The 17,693-nt window shown below is 58.7% G+C and overlaps 1 protein-coding gene across 17 annotated transcripts in view; it reads right to left on the bottom strand.

Annotated features, from left to right (window-relative positions):
* MROH1 (maestro heat like repeat family member 1) overlaps positions 1 to 17,693 on the bottom strand; it is a 70,494-nt gene that overhangs the window by 12,643 nt on the left and 40,158 nt on the right. For 9 of the 17 annotated variants that reach the window (XR_004813870.2, XM_049093176.1, XM_025450586.3 and 6 more), the window contains 20 exons: positions 12,896 to 12,969; positions 12,225 to 12,347; positions 9,926 to 10,033; positions 9,497 to 9,641; positions 9,290 to 9,330; positions 8,937 to 9,078; positions 8,579 to 8,631; positions 8,003 to 8,110; positions 7,590 to 7,709; positions 7,380 to 7,502; positions 6,508 to 6,654; positions 6,398 to 6,424; positions 5,514 to 5,636; positions 5,278 to 5,357; positions 5,055 to 5,166; positions 4,876 to 4,971; positions 4,265 to 4,369; positions 2,073 to 2,208; positions 1,854 to 1,966; positions 868 to 1,020 (listed from right to left, as the gene is read on the bottom strand). Coding sequence is in view for 14 of the 17 variants with exons in the window: in XM_049093176.1 (XP_048949133.1) it covers positions 868 to 1,020; positions 1,854 to 1,966; positions 2,073 to 2,208; positions 4,265 to 4,369; positions 4,876 to 4,971; positions 5,055 to 5,166; positions 5,278 to 5,357; positions 5,514 to 5,636; positions 6,398 to 6,424; positions 6,508 to 6,654; positions 7,380 to 7,502; positions 7,590 to 7,709; positions 8,003 to 8,110; positions 8,579 to 8,631; positions 8,937 to 9,078; positions 9,290 to 9,330; positions 9,497 to 9,641; positions 9,926 to 10,033; positions 12,225 to 12,347; positions 12,896 to 12,969 (2,129 nt within the window). In the remaining 3 variants the exon portion in view is untranslated. Of the gene's footprint in view, positions 1 to 867; positions 1,021 to 1,497; positions 1,755 to 1,853; positions 1,967 to 2,072; positions 2,209 to 4,264; positions 4,385 to 4,875; positions 4,972 to 5,054; positions 5,167 to 5,277; positions 5,358 to 5,513; positions 5,637 to 6,397; positions 6,425 to 6,507; positions 6,655 to 7,379; positions 7,503 to 7,589; positions 7,710 to 8,002; positions 8,111 to 8,578; positions 8,632 to 8,936; positions 9,079 to 9,289; positions 9,331 to 9,496; positions 9,642 to 9,925; positions 10,034 to 12,224; positions 12,348 to 12,895; positions 12,970 to 17,693 lie in introns of those variants that run through there. The other 8 variants (XM_035713540.2, XM_025450588.3, XM_025450594.3 and 5 more) reach the window with 7 other exon arrangements.

Raw genomic sequence — 17,693 nt, 5'->3', positions numbered from 1 at the left:
AAAGGACCTGGACTCTGGCAGCTTGCCCCATGTCCACGGAGGCTGGCGGGTGAGTGAACACGATGCCCCGCAGGAAGGAGTGGTGTGTGATGGACTGTGTGACCTGAGCACTGGGAGAGGCCGCACAAGGGCACGGATGGTGTGATTTCATTGTAAGGTGCAAACCAGGCCGAGCTCTGTACTGCTGGGAGGTGGTGACAGCCTGTGGGGGGTCGGCCTGTGGGACCGGGGGCTCAGGTGCTGGTGGGATGCTCTGCTCCTGCACCTCTGGGGGGCCTCCCAGGGCTGTGTACTTAGGACAAGTTCACTCCTCTGCTTGGATGCTTTCCAGGCAAACAGGTCTGCCTCTCAGGGGGTCACAGGGCAGGCGTTCCAGCAGTCCCCGGACCCCTGGGGCCTGCAGAGCTACAGGCCCTGTAGTGCAGGCACACGCATGTCAGCTGTCCGGCCACATGCACAGACCCAGAGCTGCTGCCAGTGCACACTTGGGAACAACCACATGGACAGCCTCCCACCAAGAGGGCACAGGGGTGACAGGGTGAACATGCAGGCAGCAAGGAACAAGTGGCACCTGAGCGTCCTGGGCACGGCCTCTCTGGGCCAGCAGGCTGCAGGACTATCCGGCTGCTGGAGCAGAGTGCCCAGCCAGTGCCCACTCGCTGCAGGGCTCCCTACACCTTACCCCTGCATCTACCTTCCCCTTCCCTCCCCCTCAGTTTCTCCGCAGTTACTTGTGCCAAATTCTGTCCTTTTCGCAGAGCAAGGGGGCCGAGCAGTGTGTGTGCCACCCAGAGCACGGGAGCAGGGGCAGCAGGGGCAGAGGGGGGTGCAAAGGGGCAGGAGGACCCCAGCAGGCCCCGCCCCCACCTTCTCCTGGAGCATGTTGCCGCGCTCCTTCAGCAGGCAGTTGACCATGACCGTGGCGGCTCGAGAACAGTTCCTGTCGGGGTCTCCCAGGCCCTCAAACATGGTCAGCAAGAGGCTGATGAGCTGCTCCGGGGGGAGGCGCTTCGCAATAATCTAGAAGGATGGTTGTGTCAGAAGAGTGGGAGGATGGGGAGCAGTGCCCACCACACAGACCCGGGCCACTGGGTTCAGGGGCTGCCCCCACTTCTGCCCCTCCTCCAGCCTTCCCTGCCCTGTCCAGGGCGCCCACACTGGCCCCTGGAGGATGGTCCCCAGGCGGCCACCTCCGGTCAGAGAGCCTCCAGGAGGCCCCTCCCGACCAGTTGGGGCGGGGAGCTGCTCTGGAGCGCTCCAGACCACAGAGTCAAGGGCAGAGGGCAGCCGTCCTGCCCCAACAGCCCAGCCACGGGCTGGACACCCATCCTCGTCCTCAGCACAGCAGAGCGAGTGCTGGTTAAAGTGGAGAAGCAGCACACAGGCTAGAGGAGGTCACAAACCACACATGGGAGCCACGAGCACGACGGTGGCTGGACATCCGCCACGTCTGGCCCCAAGCACACACGCACTTGCCACTCCACCTGGATTCGCCCAGGGTCAGTCTCTGCCTCCCATTGTCTGGGCACCTGCTCCCTTCTCCCTTCTGTAGGAGAGGAAGCCTCCAGAAGCCCGGAGGGCAATTTCCAGACGCCGAATGGAACTCCCCGGGAGCCAGCGGCTGAGCTCCTGACCGTGCCCCTGCTGCCGGGCCTCAGAGGGTAGGCCCCAGGAGACGGAGGGAGTGCTGGTCAGAGGCGGTGCCACACCACGTTCTCTGAATGGGACCCGCCGATGTGCCCCGTCGCTGCGCCCTGCAGAGCCCGTGACAGGACAGTACTGACGGCCCAAGAGCCCCTCTCTGCCCCAGACACTGCCGCCCTCCCAAACTTTGTGGCTGCCGCCGTAGGTACCTGGGCTATGCTGTTGCAGGTGTGAAAGAGGATGGCAGAGTCGGGGTGCACGAGGCCTTCCTTGAGGGTGAGAAGCCGCTCAGCCACATCATCGCGGTAGTCACGGGAGAAGCCTTCAGAGGCAGGATGGAGAGTGGAGCTGGGCAGGTACTTCCCCAGCCCCCAAGGCCCAGACTCTGCCCCCCAGCCCTCCAGCATCTCTGCCTAGCCAGGGCTCACCCTCGTAGCCCAGCTGGAGGTACAGCAGGGCGTAGACGCAGCTCACAGCCTCCTGCCGCGTGGCAGGCCACAGGTCCGCGCACCGCGGGGAGAAGAGGCCTATGAGGAGGCCGAGGTTGTGGAAGGGCACCAGGGCCTAGAGAGGCAGATGGGGAGGGTCCTGCAGATACACTCGGGGGACAGCAGGAGATGGGGACTGGGGCCCAGCCACCTGCAGCACCTGGGCCCCGACATGGGCAGCCATGTGACCAGCACAGCCCCTCGCTGAGCTCCTCCCTCCCTGGAGGAGGGGTTCCCTAGGAGGAGGGCTGCGTAGTAGGTGTGTGCAGGCAGAGGGACATCAGGCTATAGAGGGGGTCCCCCCGGGCAGCAGAGAGGGGCAGGGTGCTGCTGATCCTGGCTGACAGGTGTGGGAAGTTCCCGCCCCTAGAAAGCAGGGGTGTTGTCAGGAGAGGGGCCGTGTGAGGTCCCCCTTTCATCCTAAATTTTTTTTTTTTTTTTTTTTTTTTTTTTATGATAGTCACACAGAGAGAGAGAGAGAGAGGCAGAGACACAGGCAGAGGGAGAAGCAGGCTCCATGCACTGGGAGCCTGACGTGGGATTCGATCCCGGGTCTCCAGGATCGCGCCCTGGGCCAAAGGCAGGCGCCAAACCGCTGCGCCACCCAGGGATCCCCCCCCTTTCATCCTAGCTGGGTGTTGGTCCCAGTTTCCAGAGCGTCTTCAGTGCTCATGGAGCCTTGCTCCTCTGCTCTAAGCAAACAGCCTTGCCCACCCTGGGCCTTGTGACATCACTTACACACCCCTCGGCCTCTGCCTCCACCTGTCCCTGTGGGCCCTCCATCATGTGTGAGGCCTTTTCCGGAAGCCCCCCCACCCGGTCCCTGTCCATGCACAGGATCCTTTCAGAAAGCGCAGGCCTCTGCCTCTGCTCCCCTGAGGGCCCTCCCGAGCCAGAGTATCCATCAGAGGGAGGCTGGGGTGCTGGGCAGAGCACCTCATAGGACCAACTGCCATTCCTGCCAGTGAGGTCACACGTCTGTCACCTCACATGCCAGGTGAACTCCAGTTGGACTAGGGTTACGTGAAATGCAGGCCATGAAAGAAACGGAGTGGGAAAAGCCACCTAAAGCACACACGGAAAGCAGAAACCATCAGGAAACACACAGCAGATCCGGCCAGGCCAAGAATGAACGTCGGGCTGGTTACCAAACATGCTACCAGAACAGGAGAAGAAATAACTAGCAGCAAAACTCTCATCTAAGGGCTGGGGACTGGGAACCCTGGGTGGCGCAGCGGTTTGGCGCCTGCCTTTGGCCCAGGGCGCAACCCTGGAGACCCGGGATCGAATCCCACGTTGGGCTTGCTGCAGGGAGCTTGCTCCTCCCTCTGCCTGTGTCTCTGCCTCTCTCTCTCCTCTGTGTAGTCTCATGAATAAATAAATAAAATCTTAAAAAAAAAAAGAACTATGAAAAGAACCTTATCAATGGCCTCATTTCTAAATATCCACAAATCCATCCTAATAATAAGCAGTAAATACAATTGCAGAAAAAGCTACAAAACCTCCAAAACCAGACCGTGCAGCCCATGCTTCTTAGGGACCTGGAGGTAATAGATGTTACTGCCCAATGAAGTCATCCATCAATTCCATGCAATCCCTACCAAAATCCAAGATCACAACAGGAATATTTTAGGACTAATTCATCCTAAAATCACCCAGGCTGATGATCTTGTTAAGATCTTGTTAAGAACAACTGTGGAGCAAGGAGCAACTTCATCTCAGCAAATACTGAAGCGTGTCCCGAAAGTGCAGCCCTTGGAACAAGCCCCTGCACCCCCACTCCGCCCACCCCAAAGGACATGTCCTTCCCTCAGTGTTCTGAGCATTCCAGCGCTCCTGCCTCGAGTGTCCTCATCGTCTTTTCCCCCTGGTCCCCATCACCCACCTCCACATTAATCCCAGCTAATCCACAGGCTCCCAAGGACAAGGGTGCCCATCAGACCTGACTCGGTGCCCAGCCCTGGGGGCAATTCCTGGCCTGATTGCTCTTCTGTCTCCGGAAAGAGGATGGTGGGACTAGTGCAATGTGGGGTGATCCCAGGACAAGCACCAGGAGGGCCAGGAAGCTGGTAGGGTGCCCGGGGACATAGGCGCCCTGAGCCAAGGGACCCAGGACAGGGCTGGGTACTCACGCTGACGTGCAGGTGCTCCAGGAAGTACCGCAGCAGGCAGGCACTTAGGCTGAGCGCCCGCACCCTCTCATGGCCCCGTGGGGACTTGATCCATGGGCTCAGATGCTAGGGAAGAGGGGGCTTCACACAGGTGCCAGCTCAGGGGTTAGCCTGGGAAGCAGGAGCCTATGCGCCGCAGGCAAGTCAGCATCCCTGCCAGGCCACCCGCCCCGGCTGCGAGGGCCAGCAGGCCAGGTCAGAGCAGGTCGCCCACCGTAGCTCCCGCTCCTATAGGTTTAGCTGTTCTCAGGAGCCAGGGAGTCCCACCCCTGCAATTGCTGGGAAGGCAGTGAGAGGTGCAGCCTGGCTACCACCTGCCCCCACTCTGCCATCTCGACAGCCCTAGACGGTCAGGACCTCCCAGCTGGGGTCCTGCAGGCTCTCTCCGCCCCCATGCAGGCCGTGGAGGACGGGACTACAGGCTCCCACCGGGGCTCACCTCCGTCTGCACACCTGCCCGGGAAGGCGGGGGCGCTGCCCCTGCTCACAGATCCCCTCCCCACCCCCACCACACACGTGTAGACAGCACCCACCCCCCGGTGCCCGCCAGGGCAGGGCACACCCCTGCACACCTCCACCATGATCTGCAGGCCCTGGGGGGTCATGTTCCGCCGAAGGAGGCCCGTCAGCAAACCCTCAAGGGCACGCATGGTGTCCAGGTACAGGGACTAGAGAGAGAAGAGGTACCAGCCAAGCAGTGAGCCTGCCTCCCCCGCGGCCTGCCTGCCGTCTCCGCGGGTGCCCGCCATACCTCCTGGTGGTCATCCTCTCCCTCAGGCTCAGGCAGCACGGGCAGGACGCTGTGCAGACAGCTGTGAATCAGGTCCGCCTGCACGTGCTCTTCCAGCGCTGGCTCCAGGGAGCTGATGAGGAGTCAAGGGCCCGAGGCTGCTGCACCCGCCACCCCCTGTCCAGAGGGCACGTGCACAGACGGCAGCCCCCCAGGCTCCCCTCACACCCAGAGAAAAGGATACGCCATGTAAGTGCAGGCGAGCATGGCCTTCTTCCGAATGGGTGTTCTCAGGGAGTCTGGGGGCTCCGCCTTGATGAACTCCTGGGGGAGCCAGCCCCTGACTCAGCTTCCCCCTGCCCCTGGCAGCCACGTGCCTGGTGCTGGCTTCAGGCCAGCTCCGTCCCTCCACCCAAGGGGGCGCTGCGGTCCCCCACTGTGTGTGCCCCTGGTCCACCCCAGGCCCCGTCCGGCGCTCACCATCATCTGTGCCACCAGCTCCGCTTTCCGGGAGAAGTGGAAGGAGTTGGCCTGTGCGCTGCTGCAGATGGCCTGGCTGGCCATGCACACGCTCTGGACAAGACACAGCTTCAGAGCCGGATCCTGGAAGGACACGGGGCTGCAGGAGGCCGCCCACACCTGCCCCCACAGCTTGGCTCCACCTGAGGTGGTGGCCGCTGCCTCTCCGCCCTTGGGGCTGAACCCAGAACAGGTGGCCACGCAGAGCCGGAGGCCAGACCACAGGCCCTCCCCTGGGTCCGCAGCCACACGCACATGCTCCTGCCTGAGGGACCTCTCAGCCCATCCTCCAGCTCTCGCCAAAGCCGCACGGACAGGGGCCCGGTAATGGAGCCCCCGCAGCACTCAGTTCTCTGCCTGGCCAGGGCACGAAGGGCCAGAAGGAGAGACATTTGTCGGAATATCCTCCCCGCCAGCCAACCCAAGAGGGTCCACTCTCTAAGGGAAGCCCAACTGCCCCTACTGAGGCGCGACCTGGTTAGTGCCAGAGATCCCAGAGAGGAGACATATTAGTAAAGCCAGAAGGGCTGACTGTTGTCACTGAGAGTGAGCCCTGTGAGCATCAGGGAGCAGAGCCCAGCCTGCGGGGCTGCCACCCAGCCACCTAGGAGTCCTTCTGTCCACCCGCCGGCCAGGCTGAGGCCAGAGCGCTAGCCCCTGGGCCCCCGTCCTGGTCGCGAGAGGAGGAGCTGCTCCGAGGTGAGTGGGGATGGCCCTGGTGCAAGGCTGCAGAAAGCTGTCCCCGTGGATGGGACCAGGGAACCCCCTGAAGCTCACGGCCAGCCCAGCCCCGAGAAGAGAAAAGGCAAAAGGCAGAGTTCACACTTAACTCCTACACACTGTACCTTCGTCTCTACCTTTATTCCCAGAACCTGAACAACAAAAGTGAAAGGAATTAACACAGGCGACTGTGGCGGCTGGGCCCTCCCCATGGGTGCTGTGCCGGGGCACCCACCTTGGTGCTAAAGTACTGGAATATGTTCCGGAGGATGTCCGACTCGACCTTGGCCAGCACCAGCTCCCGGGGGGCCCGTGCCGCCACGTGGCCGTAACACAGGATCAGCGTGCCCTTCAGCTTTTCCACCTCATTCTCGTTTCGGTCCTGAGAGGCCAGAGGAGTTGGCAGAGCCTCCGTTACAGTTCATTGCATGCCCCCCAACAGGAGCCCGGCGCTCACACCCCCCAAGTCCCTCTGGAAGAAGGGCAGGGCCAGTCAGCAACGTCACAGGTGCCAGCTAAGTGGCGGAAGGTGCCACCTGACGCAGGAGAGAGTCCGCCTATCAGGTCTGCAGAAGCGACAGGCAGGCCAGCCTTAGGCCCACTGGGGGCCACGTTGGGGAGGGAAAGGACCGAGTCAGGGACCAGGTGGGAGGGGGCAAGCAGAAGGGACAGTGGGAGCTGAGAGACAATGGGAGGGGGGGCGGGGTCCAGTGCTCTCTGCCCTGGAGCCCCTCCATCCGCGGGGCCCTGCAGATTCTGCAAATACAACAGGCCGCAGGAGTCCATGCCTCCTGAATCGAGCTACCCTGAGGATGCAGCCTCCATGGTGCCCGGGGGCAGAGGACACACAGACAGCAGGAGGGCAGCCCCATTCTGGCCCCTGGGAGCCCTCTGGGGGCCGCCTGCCCCTCGTCCCCAGCTGGGAGGGGCACCGCACACCAGGAACCCTGGACCAGACGCCACCTCCCTGCCTTGGCCCCACCTGAGCGCAGGCAGCTCCCCAACGCCCAGACCCTAGGACCTCAAATCACGGCACCTCGGCCAAGACATAAGCACAGGCCGGTCCCACCTCAGACGGCCCCCTCGCTGTCACCCTGACCCCAGTACCTTAAAAATGTTGAAAATGCCAGTGGATTTTCTGAACACGTCCGACCTCATGAAGTCCTCCAGCTGGGCCAGGACGTCGTCCAGGTGAGAGATGGCACAGATCCCAAAGCAACAGGCGAGGCCCTAGGGAAGCACACAGGTGCTCTCATACCCAGGCCAGGACACACGCACACGAGTGCCTGGGGGGCTCCTGGGCACGGCGGCAGCCACCTCACGCTCGGCCTCCTCCTGGTGCCTGGCTGTCTCCAGCAGCTCCTGCAGCTGCTTCCTCACCACCTCCTTGCTGGAGGCGGCGCCCAGCGTAGTTCCAATGCATTTATACAGGAAGTTCTGCAACAGAGCAGAGAAGCACGGCTGTGCTTGACGCTCCCGTGCGGGCGCCAACCACACATGGGAGGAGGGGCTGCTGGGAACCCACCACACAGCCACTGCAAACACCATGACAGTTTTGGGCAACAGCGTGCGGAGCAAGAGGTAGGGGCAATGGGCTCTGACATGTCCCAGCCACCAGCCACCAGGGACACATCCAGGCACAAAGTCCCACAGAATCAAGCACAGGAACTTGGGAGCCTAAGGCCCGTGCCCAGGACCCCTTGTTGTGGGACACCCCGACCCCTGTGCACCTTCTCCTGGGCTATCCCGTTGTAGCAGGGCAGCTGTTTGGACATCTCTAGGCTCAGCTGGCAAGTCCACGTGTTGTCAGACACAACAGTCAGAGTGTCGCGAAGGAACTGTGGGCAGGAGCTAGAGCAGTGAGGGGCCAGGAACACACCCTGCACAGGGCTGGCTGGGGAGGGCACTGAGGCCCCAAGGCGCCCTGTGCAGTGACCCCAGGGCGGTTCCGTGCCACAGCTCACAGTGGCCTGTAGGCGACCTTCGAGCCTGGCCGTGCACACCCTGGGCTGTCGGGTGCACAGTGGGCCAGGCAAGGGCAGCACAGAAGGCTCCTGGGCCAGACGGAGGACCTCAGAGCCCCCATAACGTGCCCCGTCACAGCAGGGCGAGTGATCTGCGAGGGAGGTAGACAGTCCTCACGCCGGGGGCACGGCCTGTCCCCCGCCCCCTAGGTCAAGGCAGCCATCACACAACCGTCGGGGGTGCAGCCCCCATAGGCATGCACTGCCCCGACTCTCCCAACCCAGGCGGAAGCAGGCCTCCGTGCCCAAGACGGGCCACACCCCCGGGGCCCCGGCTCTCACCGCCAGCAGCTTTTCCTCCCACTCCTTCTGTGACAGGGTTTCTTCAGTATGTTCTGAAATGACAGTCGCTCAGTCAGCCTCGCCCGACCCAGCAAGCAGGAGTGCAATTCAGAGAACCGGGCCCAGGTCCCTGCCCAGCACCTTCCAGATATGCCTCACCCCGTGTTTGGGAGCGCCAGGACTGCTCCCACACCCCAAATGCTCCTGGGTGACACCCAGCCTCTCGAGGACACCTTTCCAGCCCCATGTCCCTGAAACTCAGGGGAGGCTGTTTCTTCCAAGTTAAAAAACTCTGGTCCCCAAAAGCAAACCCAGATGCACACCAGCAAAAATGGGGTCAGAGGCAGAGGAGCCTCACCGTCCAGGTGCTCCAGCAGCAGGGGAATGGTGGTCGCCCACCGCTGACCCAGCAAAGGGTGGATGTTCCGATGCAAGACGTTCAAGAGGCGCAGTGAGGCGGCCCCACGGCCGTCCCCCAGGTAGGGGTGGGAAGACACGGTCTGAGGAAGTACAGTGGGGAGCTCCAGACCCAGGGCTCAGCAGGCCTCATGGGGGGAGGCAAGGAGGTTCCACGGGCAGCACCTGACCAGCCCCCACGGCAAGACAGCACGTGGCAGGGGACATAGGGACCCAAGGCGAGCCTGCTCCTTCCTGACTCCGTCAGTAGCTGTGTGGTTAGGGGAGATGACAAAGGCCACACAGAACACTCACCAGCAGTCTTGTGGTTATGGCATAGGGTGAAGGGAGGCTCACTGGAAAGAAAGTGGTAGAAATGCTCAGGGGGCTGCTTGCCACAGGGCCCCGGCCTGGCCGCACCCTGGGTAGGGGTGTAGTTGGGTTCAGGGCTCCCGGGGAGCAAGAGGACAGGTTCAAGGGTGAGATCAGGGTTAGGAAGACGTGCCGGGGGCAGGGGCGCACCGTTGCCGTCGTACTGGATGAGGAAGGCATCAGCTCCCACCTCCTGCTTCTTCTGGGCCAGGTGCACGAGGCTCCGGCAGAGGGGGGTCAGCGCCCCGGTGAAGCGCGTGGGCGTGAGGAACTCAAGCAGGTACGGCCAGAGGACCTGGGGGCAGAGCCATGGTCCATGCCCAGCACCTTGGGCGTGCGGGCTACAGCAGCGGCAGCCCAGGAGCTCCCCCTCGGCACTGCGGGGACTCGGGAAGGCTTGGGGAGGTGGCCCGGCGAGCACCCCTGCCCCTGTGGCTGCCCAGCACGGGTTCAAGTCACTGGGCCACAAGGTCAGGAGGCAGCGGTCGGTCACAACGAGGCAGCCAGGGCACCGGGGGCCAGGAAGCCAGCTGTCCAGGTGAGCCCGGGCGCAGGCTGAGGGGCTGGCCACACACTCACGTCGCTCATCCTATCCACGGTGGTGCTGACCAGGTAGAGGGTGCTGATGCTGATGGCTCGTACGCCGTCCTCTGGGAGGTCCTCGCTGTCAGGCGCCAGCTTCCGAGGCTGGTGTGGGGGAGGAGCAGAGGGAGGAGCACGCGTGGGCTGCTGTGGTTCTACTCTGGAGGCTCTGGGCTCTGAGGACAGAGCCCGTATGCAAACAGGCAGGCCCTTCCCAGCCCAGCGCAGAGGGGCAGCCATGACACCTGCTACCTGCCACCTGCTGTGGGCAGGTAACACGGGCGGCACTAAGGCTTCCCACGGAAACAGGCTCAGCCGGCCTACTTCTAGTCTCCAGAGTAACAGAAACCTCAAGCCTTCCCTGCCAGCCATGGGCTCCATGGACTCCAGAAGAAATCACCTGATCCTCAACTGTGGCAAGCTGAGCTCCGTAGAAACGGGAGGGCCTTTGTGGAAATGACAGTCACCTGGGAAAACCCCCGTTTTTGACCAAGAACAGGCTGCAGCTTCTGCAGCCCAAGTCAGCAGTTTCTCTGGGGGCACCTATCGTCCTGTCTGCTAAGACCGCGCTCCAAAGCCCAGCTCCCTAGGAAGGTTCCTTGCAAGAAAAGGGCTCCTGTTTTCTAAATGTCTGGTCTGAGCCTTCCATTCATGCTTTGAAATACCAAAAGGCAAACCCCGAATAACAAAGAGAAATGGCCAAAATGCTATGACTGGAGGAGACCCAACTCTTCTCCCTCGGAGATCAAAGGTCAAGTAGAGAAAATAGGGATGGTCAGGCCTTGAATAACAAGTTATAAAGCATGCTCTTTTTTTTGTTTGTTTGTTTAATTTATGATAGTCACAGAGAGAGAGAGAGGCAGAGACACAGGCAGAGGGAGAAGCAGGCTCCATGCACCGGGAGCCCGACGTGGGATTCAATCCCGGGTCTCCAGGATCGCGCCCTGGGCCAAAGGCAGGGGAGGTAGCCCGGCGAGCAGCTAAACTGCTGCGCCACCCAGGGTTCCCTAAAGCATGCTCTTTACATGAACACAGATAGAACTTCATCCTGAACAAACATGAACAACTTCAAATGCCTGACCATCTATTAGGTCCACAAGAAGATCTCAAGAAACTTATTTTTTTTAAATGATTTTATTTATTTAAGTAACTTCCCCCCATGGGGGCTTGAACTAAACAACCCTGAGGTCAGGAGCTGCACGTTTCGCTGACTGAACCAGCTGCGTCCTCTCTCAACAAACTCTGAAAAGCAGAAATAAACCTGGCCACATTCACAACAGACAATACGATAAAATTACGAGTCCACAACGGCCGTGAATAACTGTCCACCTAGAAAAATTTTTAATATTCTAAAATAAATCTTCAAATCGCCAAACCCTGGAGACGAACAGACTACGACAGAGGTCTTGATTCTGTCCAGTACGTGCCCAATGACCTAGGTGACTGTGAAACGGGCCAAAGCAGCAGGGGTGAGCCTCCTCAGGCCTGTGGGAACAGCACCAAGCTGGACCCCTCGCGAGGGCCGTTTTAGAGGCAAGGTAGCAAGCAGCATCCACTCTGCTTAATCTCTAGTGTTTTAACTTAAACACAGAGGACCGGGTGAGGATGCAGAGATCCCTCGTCCAGGGCTGCCTCAGCTCGGAGCTGACCTGGGCAGGCAGGGTGGCTCCATGGGCCTGCAAGACCAGGGCCGGGATGGCTCAAGGCTGTGGCGAGACCACCGACTCATGCCTGTGTTTCTGCCCTCTACCATACTCTCCCTCAGGAGGAAACTTGGATTTGCTCAGTAACTTTTTCAATAGAAAAGCCCCAAAGAGGGACGCCTGGGTGGCACAGCAAATGAATGTCTGCCTTTGGCTAGGGCGTGATCTTGGGGTCCCAGGATCGAGTCCCATATCAGGTCCCCTGCATGGAGCCTGCTTCTCCCTCTGCCTCTGTCACTGCCTCTATCTCTGTGTCTCTCATGAATAAATAAATAAAATCTTTAAAAAAAAAAGAAAAAGAAAAAGAAAAGCCCCAAAGAGAACCGCGTATCTGTCCCGCCTCTCTCTTCGGAGTCCTGGGAGCTAGGGGAGGGAAGCACTAAAGCTGCGGAGGCCCCAACTCTGAAGAGAGACAAACTGAGGTCCGAGCTCCCCATCCCCCCAGCGGAGGCCCCTCCCCTCCTCTCGCTGCCCCACTCCCGGCAGAGGCCCCGCCCCCTGGGCTGAGCTGTGCAGGTTCTGATGACCATGCCTCCTCAGAGAAGGGCTGACAGCCCCTGACCGCCAGCGCATGGGTGGGGGGGCCCCCTTACCTCCGACTCCGGGGGCAGGGCACACTGCTGCACAATGTACTCGACCATCGCCTCTCCTCCAGGCTGCTCCAAGTAGCCGTGGTGGGCCATGGCGCTGATCACCTGCACCACAGCCCGCTTCACCTGCCCAGGACTCAGGGAGGTCAGGAAGGGGCCTCAGAGGGAGCCCTGGACCCACCACCATCCAGTCGGGAGACAGGGATCTTGCTGCCCCTCTGCCGGTAGCTTTCCTGCACCCACACCTGTACCACCCCTTGGTGGGCACCTGCGCCTGCCCCCATGCCCCACCTACTCTTGTATCTGCATCTGTACCTGTGCCTGCACCCACCCCACTTCTTCAGCACCCCTCAGCTGCACACGTGGCCTCCTGGCCGCCCTGGGGGGAAGGCCTCTTTCCCTCCGGTGCCCCCCCACACCTCCCTCCCTGCCCGGGCACTAGACTACTGGCCCTCTACCCAGTGCTTGTTCCACCGTGGGCTGCAGGACTACCGCTCCCGGGGGCTAGCACCTCTCATGGGCCATCACCCCGGCTCCACCTCCCCTCGAGGGGAGGACTCTGAATCTGGAGCTGTTGTTCTAGGTCTGGCTGTGTCAGTGGTGACTTCCAGCCCCAGCCCAGCCACATATCCTGCAGCTGCTCACAGCAGAGCTGGAGCTGGCCCACTGCCTACCTTGGTGTTGGTATCCAGAAGAGGAAGCCTCATGGAGGACAGAATAAAGGGCTTCTTAACTTCCATCTGAGGCGCTGCAAGAAATGAACAGATGGCTCAGTCTCCCTACCACAACCAAGGCTGGCCGGCCGTCCACCGCTGTGGCCCTCAGCATGGAGAGGGGATGGCACCTAAGCAAAGCCCGCCCACTGCTCTCCAGGGACAAATGAGCTTTTTCCCAAAAAACATTATTTTGCCCAATAAGAAGCTGGGAGGTAGGTAATTTAGGGCACCAGGTGAAAGTGTCCCGAGTCAGGCAGAACCAGGTCTAGGGTAAGGTCTCCAACAGCACCCCAGCGCAGCGCTGACAGGCCTGGTCAGTAGGTCCAGGGGGCACCCCTTACCCAGAACCAGCAATGCTCCCCTTTGTCTCCTGATAGTAAGTGGGGGTTAACAGTGACTCTCAGGAAGCAGTCTTGAATCAACAGGAACGAGAACAAAGACAGGGGTGCCCAGGGAGCAGGGCCCTTCAAGGAACACTGTGGGATGGCACTTTAAGATTTTATTTTTAAGTTATCTCTACACCCACTGTGGGGCTTGAACCCACAGCCTGAAGATCAAGAGCTGCTAGCTCCACTGATGGAGCCCACCGGGGGCCCCAGGGGTGACACTTTTATTCCACATGCAGCCCTGGGACAGGGTCATCCTGACCCCCCGAGGCCCCAGGGCTGCAGGAACCACGCTCTGCCCTGTGGCACATGTGTGGCAGCACCAAGCACAGCACTGAGTGGCCGTGAGAAAGCCAGTGTGGGGCTCCTGACAACAACATAAATGACAGCAGGAGATGCACACCACACACGCTGAGAAAACACGAGTCTAGACCCAACTGAGAGACAAACCACCCCTCTGATAGGATGCTGCAAAGGATCTTCATGAGCCCCCAGTGAGGAAGCAGAGCAGAGCCACAGCAAGGTGGCCAAGGATGATGCTGAGACTCAGGAGGGCATAAGGAGGCCTTATGGCCGCTGTGGCCCTCAGCATGGAGAGGGGATGGCACCTAAGCAAAGCCCGCCCACTGCTCTCCAGGGACAAATGAGCTTTTTCCCAAAAAACATCATTTTGCCCAATAAGAAGCTGGGAGGTAGGTAATTTAGGGCACCAGGTGAAAGTGTCCCGAGTCAGGCAGAACCAGGTCTAGGGTGAGGTCTCCACTCAGTGGGCAGCAAGTGGACAAGGGAAATACAACACACCCAGAGGACTCGGGTCCTCAATGCACAAGAGGATCTCAACAAGTTGGTGAGAAAACAAAGGCAGATCAATAGAAAACCGGACAAGACCCTTGTCCAAGTCCCCGGTGCCAACAGGCAGGCAAGGCCTCCAGACCCCGCCACCTGCTGGCCAGGGAGGTGCGGGGACAGCTGCCCCAGGGGCAAAGCCACATGAGCGCAAGGCTGCCGAGCAGCAGGAACGCTCAGAGGCACGCAGCTCAGATCTGGCGGGGCGAAGCCACTGGAGCTGAGGGGCCACATGACAGCGCCCAACCCAGGGCGGCCCTGCGAGGTGGAGTGACAGGCGCGGTCCAGGCTGCGGCCACCAAACATCCTGCCAAGTGAAGAAGCAGCGCCGACACATGTCCTCAACCACGGGAGTGCTTGGCGAGGGGTTGGTCACTTTTACATTCCCCAAAACGGGTCACGAAGAGCAAAGAACACAAACAACCCAATAGGAAAAGTGGCACAGGCCGTGAGCAGGCCTCAGCATGAAGAGGGACGAAGGGACAGCAGACCAAGGCTCAGGGATGTGGGGAGCGGGACGAGGACTGACATCCACCCAGTCCCATGCCCCTGAGGCTCAGGAGTGTGAAGGAGTGCCCCGGTCTTCCTGCCACACATGTGACAGCACCTGTCAGGGCCTGACAACCTGCTGAGGGTGGGCGCATACCTGGCCTGCCCCCCAGGGACTTCTGTCCTCACAGAAGGGACATAAAAGACAAGCAGACAATCAATCAGATCATCACAACTGTACTAACGTCATGAAAGGAGCAGACCAGAGGCTGAGAAACAGACCGCCAGCAGGGCACCTGGTCTAGAACAGCTCTTGTGAATGAGGCACATCTGAGCTAAGAGCCAAAGAGCAGGGACGCGGGCAAGCGTGTGGCGGGCGGGAGGAGCCTCGGAGCCAGGGAAGCAGAGTGGCCGAGCAGAGCCCGCCGCAGGGGCACACGAGGCTCCCTGCTCTCACCGCAGCACTCGACCACCATGACCAGCACAGGACATTCCAGGAAAATGATGGGACTTCAGAGAAAAAGAAACCAGAGGAAAGAGTAAAAGCCAAGGCTCCGTAGCCTGTGTTGAATCACAAACGTCAGTCTGAGGTCCGGGTGCGCCGCGCTCCCTTCTGTGCAGGCAGTGGCGTTTCCCAGCTCACACTCCTGAAAGGCCTGGAAACAGCGATCGCCAAGAGGCAACGAGCACCCCTGGCCCGAGGATATTGTCTGTAAGGGCAGTTTCTCACTAAGGAAAGAAATAGGGCTTTTTGGAGAAATGGCCAATTCCGGGTCGGAAGAAGGAATACATATGGTGAGCCCAGAGCACCAGCCGCCAAAGACCACAGGGGTCACATCAAAGGACTCAGACCCTGAAGAGGCTCCCACAGCCCAAAGATGATACATTTGAGCTTTGATAATGGCAATGACTGTGATAAACTGCAACCCATTAAATATGTTAAAATCCATGAACACTTAAGATTTTTTTAAAAAAAGATTTATTTATTGATTCATGAGAGACACAGAGAGAGAGAGAGAGAGAGAGAGAGAAGAGAGGCAGAGACACAGGCAGAGGGAGAAGCAGGCTCCCTGCGGGGAACTGGATGCGGGACCATGAAGCCCCTAAAAAAGAACAGTTACAGGGATGCCTGGGAGGCTCAGGGGTTGAACATCTGCCTTAGGCTCAGGCCGTGATCCCAGGGTCCCGGGATCGAGTCCCACACTGGGCTCCCTGCATGGAGCCTGCTTTTCCCTCTGCCTGTGTCTCTGCTTCTCTGTGTATCTTTTGTGAATAAATAAAATCTTAAAAAAAAATAAAAGTTACATTTAGAGGTTAATAGGAAACCAATCTATTCTTGAAAAGTGACAGAGCAAAAGAATGATCAATCCTGCCCTCTCTACATGAGCCACAGCTATGGGGTACGCACACAGTACATGAGGGGAGTATCTCTTTATCAAAGTGAATCAATGAAGATGAAATCACCAAATTTGCCCCAGGCACTGATCACTGATGCAGCCAAGACCACAGTGTCAAGGGCCTCCCTTGCTCTTGCCAAACGGACGGAACTTGAGTCTGATCCCATCTCTGAATCCAGCCAAGAAACACGCTGATCCCCACCTTGAGAACAGTCGGCAGACTCAACTGTGGAGGCCCTACAGGTCCAACGGCCCAGGCGCCTCCACAGGTAGATCATGAGGGAAAGAAAAGAATGGGGGGGGGGGGCTCACAATTCAGAGAAGACTTAAATACAGGGGCTCGTTGTTTGATGGGGACCATTTCCGTTTGGTAGGATGAAGAGCGTTCAGGAGATCAGCTGCACAATATTAATGTAAGTAAGGCCACTGAACTGTACGCCACAAAATGGTTTGGATGGTCAATTCTGTGAAGTGTACTTTATTCATCATAATAAACAAAATAGCAACACTCCAAAAAAAAGAGGCTATCAATGAATATATCAGTTTTTTACTGACCAAACTAGGATGCCTCGGGGGTATACGGCATACGAGTGATGAGACGCTAAACCGTAAGGGAGTGGTTACCATAAAACCAGGACAGCTTACTCATCGGGTTCTTACTGGAACTGGACGCAGGGAAGGGGCATCCGAAGCAATACATTCAGGTCAAGAGCCCTGGTTGTAGTTTCGAAGATCCCTGTCTTAAAATGAGTAACTAAGCCCCATGTTCGTTTAGTGTGCTTTCTGCCCGTGAGCTGACTTACAATAAAAAGATTTTTCTAATGGAGATGAACAATCTTGAGGAAGAACAGAGCTGAAGGAGGTACTCTACGAGATTCGAGGACTTCGTACGAAGACAAAAGAATTAAGACAGTGCTATTGGCGTCAGGAGGTCAGGGCAACAGAGAAGTCCTGAAATATGTTAACATAGAATGCTGAATTCCTACCCCTTAGCCCCTAAGAATGTGATTTTACTTGGAAATAGGGTCACTGAAGGTATAATTAGCTATCTTAGGAAGAGATCATATTGGAATAGGGTGGGCCTTTATTCTAATACCATGGCACCTGTATAAAAGGGGAACATGGACGCAGACAGGCACCCAGGGAGATGCTTGTAGAGATAAAGACAGAGGCAGAGGCCAGGGCAGGGCTGCTACAAGCCAGGGAATGCCAAGGGCTGCCAGCAGCTCGAGAAGCTAGGCCGGGGGCATGGGACAGGTTCTCCCTCACCCTGCTCACACGTCGATCTCAGACATCTACGTTCACGGTGAGACCGTGAGACGATAAATTTCTGTTGTCTAGCCCTCAGTCTGTGATGCTTTGTTAAGGCAGCCCCAGCAGCCTAATACATACAGGCACCTGACTCGCTGTAAAGCGCTAATGCAAGGCAATGGGGAAAGGCCGGTCTCCCGAACAAGCAGTGCTGCAATTACTGGATGCCCATATGAAAATAATCTTTACTCCCTACATCTCACACCATACTCCCAAATTAACTAGAAATGAGTCAAAGAAATGTGGAAATTCAACGATAAAGTTCCTAGCAGAAAATAGAATGTCTTCATGTCCTCCGGAAGGGCATAGGTTTCTCAGACACGAAGG

Source organism: Canis lupus, chromosome 13 (assembly GCF_003254725.2).
Source record: "Canis lupus dingo isolate Sandy chromosome 13, ASM325472v2, whole genome shotgun sequence".
Classification (NCBI taxonomy): Eukaryota; Metazoa; Chordata; class Mammalia; order Carnivora; family Canidae; genus Canis; species Canis lupus.
The sequence above is the reverse complement of the archived record's forward strand: the minus strand, read 5'-3'. Positions and strand labels throughout refer to the sequence as shown.